Source organism: Pieris brassicae, chromosome 12, assembly GCF_905147105.1.
Source record: "Pieris brassicae chromosome 12, ilPieBrab1.1, whole genome shotgun sequence".
Classification (NCBI taxonomy): Eukaryota; Metazoa; Arthropoda; class Insecta; order Lepidoptera; family Pieridae; genus Pieris; species Pieris brassicae.
In genome coordinates, this window is record NC_059676.1 from 3,705,045 (window position 1) to 3,712,601 (window position 7,557).

The following is a 7,557-nucleotide window of genomic DNA, read 5'->3' on the forward strand; positions in this document are numbered from 1 at the left end:
GATAATGAACAGTTCCTCCAACCTAGTTTTTCGACCAGACTAACCACTGACTGTCTTGAAGGCACCAGTAGCCAAAGTCGAGAAGATATATGTGTCGGAGCAATGGCGCTGGTATCGACTGCAGCTGCTATTATTTAATAACACCAAAGTCTATTAGAATTTCCAATATTAATAAATCTACTAATTAACAGACGTTTTGATAGTGGGAGCAATGGCGTTAGTGGCATCTGCTATTGTCACAGTAGTTTAATAACATCAAAGTCAAATTAGTTCAATCTAAAAAACATTATAACTGATTTGAACTAAATTGACTTTGATGATATTAAAAATGGCCGCCGATACCAGCGCTAGTGCTCCGACATATATATCCTAAGTGGTCTATAACTTCGATTGCGGGTTTCAGGGAATTACGTCATCGCAGTGATTATAGCGGTAAAATGTAAGCGACATAAACTTTTCTAATTATTTTTAAAATAATTTATAACAATTTTGTAGCATACACTATTGCGCTTCTTGCTCATATCCAAGTCTATAGTGAGTAACCGTGACGATTTTAACGTTTAAAGTAATCGAACTCTGGATTAATAAACCAGACATATAAATTTCATGAATAATGTCAAAATTTGTAGAACGAGAACCTTAAATTCGTTTGTGTCTATACTACATACATTATTTAAGGATGTGCCATAATTCTATTTCTCTACAGGCAAACACGGCTGTTTGCACTTTCTTGAACGGAATCGATCGGGGACTTGACTTGATCCCCTGCGATTGGGCTTTGACATATTGTATTTGTCGATGTTATATATAGATGTTTATTTTATAGCTTATTTACTATGCCAATAGCCGACCTATTGTATAATGTATGCGTAAATATTTTTGGTTTTGTTTTAAAAAACATTGAAGCTTGATCTTATATTTCTGTGACTGTTTTGTAATTAATTTTTATTATCTAAGTAGATCATCCTTTTATACGTCGCGAACTAGATAATCCCTCATTATTTTTCTTTTAATGTACCAATTCACACACACACATACAGAACAATCGTTCATTGCCCTGATGCTCCAGCTCCGATCAAAAAGTTTTCGTTGTTAATTCTTTAAAAATGACCCCAAGATACACAGGTTAAGGTCTATGTGTACATACAGATTAAAATCCCCAAAAACGTTTCAGTACATTCGCATTCAGTACACTGCCCGATTCGAGCGCACATAAACAACAAATTTAGTACTATAATTTAGAAAATGCGCTTAGCGTTAAGCCTATATAAAGCTAGATACATTATGTAGTTAATGCATTATAGGCCAATAAATTAAGCGGCTTACCGCGCCATATTGAGAGATAAAGATCTAAATGGGTTAACCACTGTCGTCGATTATTGAAACTAGATTATCTACGATCATGTCACATTTCTGAGCTATAGTAATGGCATCTAATTAAGTCTAGGCTATGGCATGTCAGCATGTTGCAAATTACGAGTCGGGATTTACGATGTAAGCACTGGAATTCGGATATGTAGGGAGATATCACATTTGTGATTTCCATTGCAGGAATTACGGTAGCTGCAATATTAGCTAATTAAAATAATGGTATATATTTTATTTATTACACATTATTATTATATCTTAACAGTTACTAATAATGGAATATAACGACACAATCATTAACATTAAGTAGATAGATATATTGTACGGCAAGGCAGATTCACCTAACCGTTATAACACGAACTTCCACTGCGGTTAAAGAAGGTGCCCACTGAAATGTTTTAGAATTTTGACTGAGGTCAAGAAAAAAATATTTTCTTTTAGTTTCCTTAAAATTTAGGCAGTGATCGGGTGCGTTATATACCTTAGAATGTGCTTTCTTTCGCGTAGAGATTAGTTCTATTGTAGGAACTTATTACGGACCACATATCTAACAAATGCAACACTACCAAAACAATTCCTACATGCATAGCGTATCTTAAATGTAGCGAAATCCACAGTGTGAAAGAATTGTGTAAGAACGAAAGAAAATACAATGTGTGACATTTAGCTGCAGTATTTTATTTCAATATCTTTATTAAAATATGTAATAATAATATGAGTGCCAAGTTTACGACTTCTCAGCCATCGTGGTCTCCAGCATAACGTAATACGAGAATGTGGTTTTTATTATCTGCAACAATGTATGTTCTGTCTTACAAAGTTCGCTTTTACATTTACGAATAGAGATAAAACAGTTCATTTTGCGTTAAATTTATAAAAATATATATTATATATAATTAACTATGTTACACAATATCCTTTCCGACCCAACTATGCCTGATATTATCAGTGTAGTCGTAATTGTATGTATGGATACAAATTTAAGTTTGAAATAAGATACATACATTTGATATACCTTCCAAGTGTAAATTCAAATGTTTTCTTATTTTGTCATGTTAGATTTTTTTAACTTTTAACATACGACCCATATTATAGTTCTTTAAGGTATGAATTTAATTATAAAAGGCACCGCCCTGGCACTATGTAAGTTTCAATAGCGATCCCGACATCATTTTGAGTTTCATCCAATTTTCATACAGATTTTTTTATATGTATTGCTGATGTTCGCGCGGTATTAATCAATATTGTAGTCATGAGACCACTATTGGAAATTATACAGAACCAGCGCTGAAGTGTGACAATATATTACGATGGTTTCGTATGATTGCGTTCTTCGCTTAATTGTGATTGGTGAACAGCATCACTATCACTTCGCGATCGATATTTCTATAACCAGTATCATAAATAATTATTCTTACGGAAATCATGGGTTTTACTCCAGCCTTTAGACCACCTAGAGCTGTAAACTCCATGGCAGGCTGGACTCTTTGTAGAAAGAGAAGAAAAATTTTCTGATTGGATATGGACATAGTTTCCCATCGCATGCCGTACACTACATCTGCTAGATCTTCTGTCTGTAAATAAATTTTATTATAGATAACACGTAAATAACCATTTTTTATGTAAAATAAAATACATAGATAATTGGACATTCATATAAAGACTAATAGAGAAGACCTAATACTAACCTACTGGAAATGGGCAGGATATATATTTTTAGAGCGCGGGATATAAGATGGACACTTGAAATAACAAAATGGACTGGGCCTACTGGAAAGAAATGTATAGGACGACAAAAGAAAAGATGGACAAATAACGTTACAGAACTAGCGGGGAAAAACTGAATGAATGTTGCTCAAGACAAAGAGAAATGGAAAAATATGGCGGAGGCTTTTACCATAAAAGGGCCATACAAAAACTAGACCACAAAAAGAGATACAAAAATCTAACTTTTTTTTAAACTTATACTAACACAACTCATACTAATATTAAGAAATGTAAAATAACCAATTGTTTTATGGAGTAATTAATAATAATATTAACCTTTAATAATAATAATACTAACCTACAATAATTCAAAACACAACCTACAACAAAATCTTAGCATTATGTTAAATAAATAAGATGTGCGCCAGGAGGAGTCCGTTAAAAGTAAAGTTTCTCACTAAATAAAAAACTTAAAATATTTTTTCTAACATTTATATGGCCCTTATTTCAGAGCGTTTCCCAAAAGTATAAAAAACTTTTTAAACGAGGCTTCATATTTTTGAAGCCTCTTTTAAAAAAGTTAAGAATCCTTAAATGTATAAACCAAAACTTAAGCCTCATAATTTTACACAAATTCTAAAACCATAAATTAAAGATATATCACAAAAAAGCAATATTTTTAAATTATACTACTAACTTAACCTAACCCAAACCATACACGACAGTCACTGTTCCTCCTCATCTTTTATTACTACCCACAACATATTTTATATAATATACAACCAACTAAAAAGAAAACTAAAAGACTGAGCGAATATAGGAGCATTATCATTGTGTCTTGAACTTAACGCAAACTTTTCTATGGTATAAGAACGCCATACATATGGTCAGAACATACTAGCCATTTAGGTTTTAAAGTATAAATCTTTTAAAATAAACGTTAAATTGCTTCGTTAAGCATAACAAAGGCTTTGTAATTTTGAAATTACTTACTTATTAATTTTGAAAAGTGTTCTTGATGTAATTTCAATCTTATAAGATATTGAGAGGCGTAAAAAACAATTTGAATAGACTTTCCATTTATTATACGCATTTCTTTCCATAGTCGTAAGTACCTGCTAGTCTGTCAAAAATATTTTATGATGAGAATGTAATTTAATACCTGTCTTCGTATTTCTTCAAGTACAAATGACATTAATATCAAACCTCCCATGTAGACGGTTACCATGACAACATACAATAAAAGGTTTTCTTTGCCCTGAAACAGATATTAAGCAATATTAAAGCAGTCTTAAATAGAATTAGTCTTCATAACCGATCATGTATGGAATTGAACTTGGAGTTAGATTTAGTAAATTTGGATTTTTGGATTTTGGAATCATGGCCCATCTTTCCAAATTCTTTATATCGTTCTTTACGACTTGTATGTAGTACCCATGTAATATTAAAATAGTAATATTACATGCATAATGTAAATAATATTGTCTCAGTTCCTTTCTATGGAGTTAAGAAGCATGGGCTACCATACTATTTATATTAAAAAAGGGGCCCGTGATTCGACAAATTTACCTTAAAGAAAGCTTCAGACCCAAGACTTAACCGCTACGTATTACTGCTGAATGTCAAAACCGTATAAGATTTGCCAAACGGTATTCACATTTCGCGTCCTATTCAAAATAATTATCAATTCGACCTCGGTATTGACTGTATAACATAAGGTTTGTGTAAATTGTATAAATATAACCGCATATATCTTATATTATTGTCAATTTTTACTACTAAACTGTAATCTGTAAAAGTAATTCCCGTAATCCCCAATAAATAATACACATTGCTATGTATGTACAATGTGAACATTTTTTAAAAGGAAGGAGGTTGTTCGCCTTCCTAAACTAACACAGTTGCAGAAGTCACAAGTTTTAATTAAATATAGAAAATATAATCGACGTTAGAGCATAGCATTATTTATTTACAAATTGCTTCAAACTCCAACAAACGAAAAGTTTCCCCCTTTCACAAAGTTCTGTATTTTTAACACGTTGGTTAATTTGTCAGACAGTATAAACAAAAGCTAAGATTACGATAATATATGCAATATCAAATAATTTACTTACTGCATACATAATTTGATACATTATCAAACTATCGCCAACTAAATTATGCAGATAATTTGTTGCCACGTTGATACCAAACGCCGATTGGACATCTTTAAATACCCTACAAAGAAGAACTTAACTACTAAGTCCAAAACTGCATAAAAACAATCGGTCAATATCATCTTATTACTTTTATATTTGTACGCTATAGTTTGATTTCTATATTTTTTTTTTGATAACTTAATATTTAGTTTGTATAATTGTAGCCTAGAGCGGCTTTTAGTTAATTGGAAGTATTGGGTTTAATATCCAACAAAAATTGATTGATTTAGAACTAATAAAACGTAATGATACTAAAATTTGAGAGTCGTTGAGTAAAAAACAGAACTATTTCTAAGTCAAGCCATCCCGTGGCAAAAGTCCGTCGAAAATCTAGGAGTCACGGTCAATAGCGGCATGTACGATTTGTCTCACGCCACAAATGCAGGACTTCAGATATCACACTCACCTTATAATAAACGCATGGTATTTCAAAACTTCAATCAGAATATCTTTAACTTTCGCATTGGTTATATTCTTAGGAAATTGACTACGTATTTTATGCTTTAAAATCTGTATATGGCCAATCAAATGATACATAAATATATAGTTTAATGTATGAAAAATCATCATTACAGTTACTCCCATACCCACAACATAGGTATTAATTATATGCACAATAACCCAGTTCTGATAGTTATAACTGTAATCGAAGGGAACCCAAAGGTAGAGACATGTCTGTAGTTTCATACTACGATTTTGTATAGCTTCCATGTTGTTTATATTATTGAATACAGGTATCCAAATCCACGTAACCCAGTTCATTGAGAAGAAAAATATTAAGTAATATGCCGTCCATCTTGATAGGCGTTCTATTATGAGGATTTTCTACAATAGAAAATAAAATATAAGCTATATATAATCTATGTATCATGTTTAGGTCGCTCGGAATACGCTCAACCGAACATACCTAAGAATCTCTTTATAAAACAAACAATTTTAAATGTTACACTATATCGTTAATTACTTAGTTATTGTCTATTTTTACTTTATATATTTTGATTTAATATAAAAAAAATAGACCTAAATGTTTCACTTTTAATAACGGCTTTTAAAGAAAAATGGTTTGAATAAATGAAAATGTTTTCAATAAAAATGAGGAAGGGACAAACCTTTTTGGTAAATGCGCTTTCAGTTCTCCCGTTGTTAAGATGAATTTTACACATGAAATCTTTCATGATCTTTTTGTAATATGACAATTTCGCTGAATAAACATTGACCTAAAAAAATTGATACAAGATTTTTTGGATTTAAACACATTTAAATGTTATGTAATAACAATGGGTTAATATTTGCATGAGCAGTGTAGGTATGGTTTAATTTTAAATCAGGGGCAAACAGGCAAAACGGTCAACTTAAGGCCGGCCTTTAAAAATTTTGTGCGCTCTGTTCTTGAAGAATCCTAATATGGATAGAACACCTCAACCCTGAAGTCATCGGTTCAAATTCTAGTCGTAGTCCAATGAGTTTTGCTTTCTAAAACAGAAATGAAGGCCACCTGTCTACAAAGTAAAATTATCAAAGTATCTGATGCAAATAAATCCAAATAGAATTGTAACGCCAATGTATTGTTTTAGGTTTTTTATTATAATCCGAATACATCTGATATGTGACGTAAATGTCTGTTAATTATTACTAAGATTTAAAAAAATCCAAGAACATTATGTCTGTATTAAATATATACTTACATTAGCCAAACACGTTACGGGAATTATAGAAAAAATTATGCCCAATGTATCGAATGATAAATCATTGAAATTCACATATAAGTATATCAGTTGAGATATGAGCAGTGACGGTGCGAATGTTATGATAATCAAATTATTTAAGCGATAATAAATATTAGGTACTGTGTAACCCCACCAGCTCTTGTTCCCTAATGCTGTCAAATTTGCCAAAACAACAAGAACTTTGTAGAAAATCTGTTCGCGTGGTGGCTGCCTGTAACAAAACAATATTTAACCATATAAAATACATTTCGTTCAACATTAAATCTGGTTGTGTTGCTCAAAAATCAGCTTCACTGAATCATTTGAATAACATGCTTACAAATAATATTGCACAGCCATCGCGCGGTTTTAAGGATAAAAATTGTGGTACGCGAGATGTTGTGTAGAAAGCGACTTATGACAGTACAGTTTGAAGTATCCATTATCCTTTACGATATTTTTTATTTTTATGGACTATTCCAGGTTACACCATATGTGGCGAATATCGTATATCACTTGAATTATATCCAAAATTATAAAGGAGTATGGAAAGAACACAAACTTATATGTCACTCGGT

General features: G+C 31.6%; 1 protein-coding gene across 1 annotated transcript; it reads right to left on the reverse strand.

Annotated features, from left to right (window-relative positions):
• Positions 1–2,095: 2,095 nt before the first annotated feature.
• LOC123717423 (odorant receptor 43b-like) lies at positions 2,096–7,339 on the reverse strand. Its single transcript, XM_045673408.1, has 8 exons — positions 7,320–7,339; positions 6,959–7,211; positions 6,383–6,490; positions 5,680–6,098; positions 5,190–5,292; positions 4,238–4,333; positions 2,787–2,942; positions 2,096–2,158 (listed from the first exon to the last, which is right to left on the reverse strand). Exons 1-8 carry the CDS (start codon positions 7,337–7,339, stop codon positions 2,096–2,098), a joined length of 1,218 nt encoding a protein of 405 aa, XP_045529364.1.
• Between the last annotated feature and the right edge of the window lie 218 nt (positions 7,340–7,557).

Bases quoted from the DNA above. Each gene is read 5' to 3' on its own strand.
- LOC123717423 (XM_045673408.1), bottom strand. From the start codon at position 7,339: ATGGCTGTGCAATATTATTT. The intron at 7,212-7,319 runs GTAAGCATGTTA...GTTTTGTTACAG, and splicing joins ATGGCTGTGCAATATTATTT to GCAGCCACCACGCGAACAGA. The intron at 6,099-6,382 runs GTTTGTCCCTTC...TTTCTATTGTAG, and splicing joins AAAGCGCATTTACCAAAAAG to AAAATCCTCATAATAGAACG.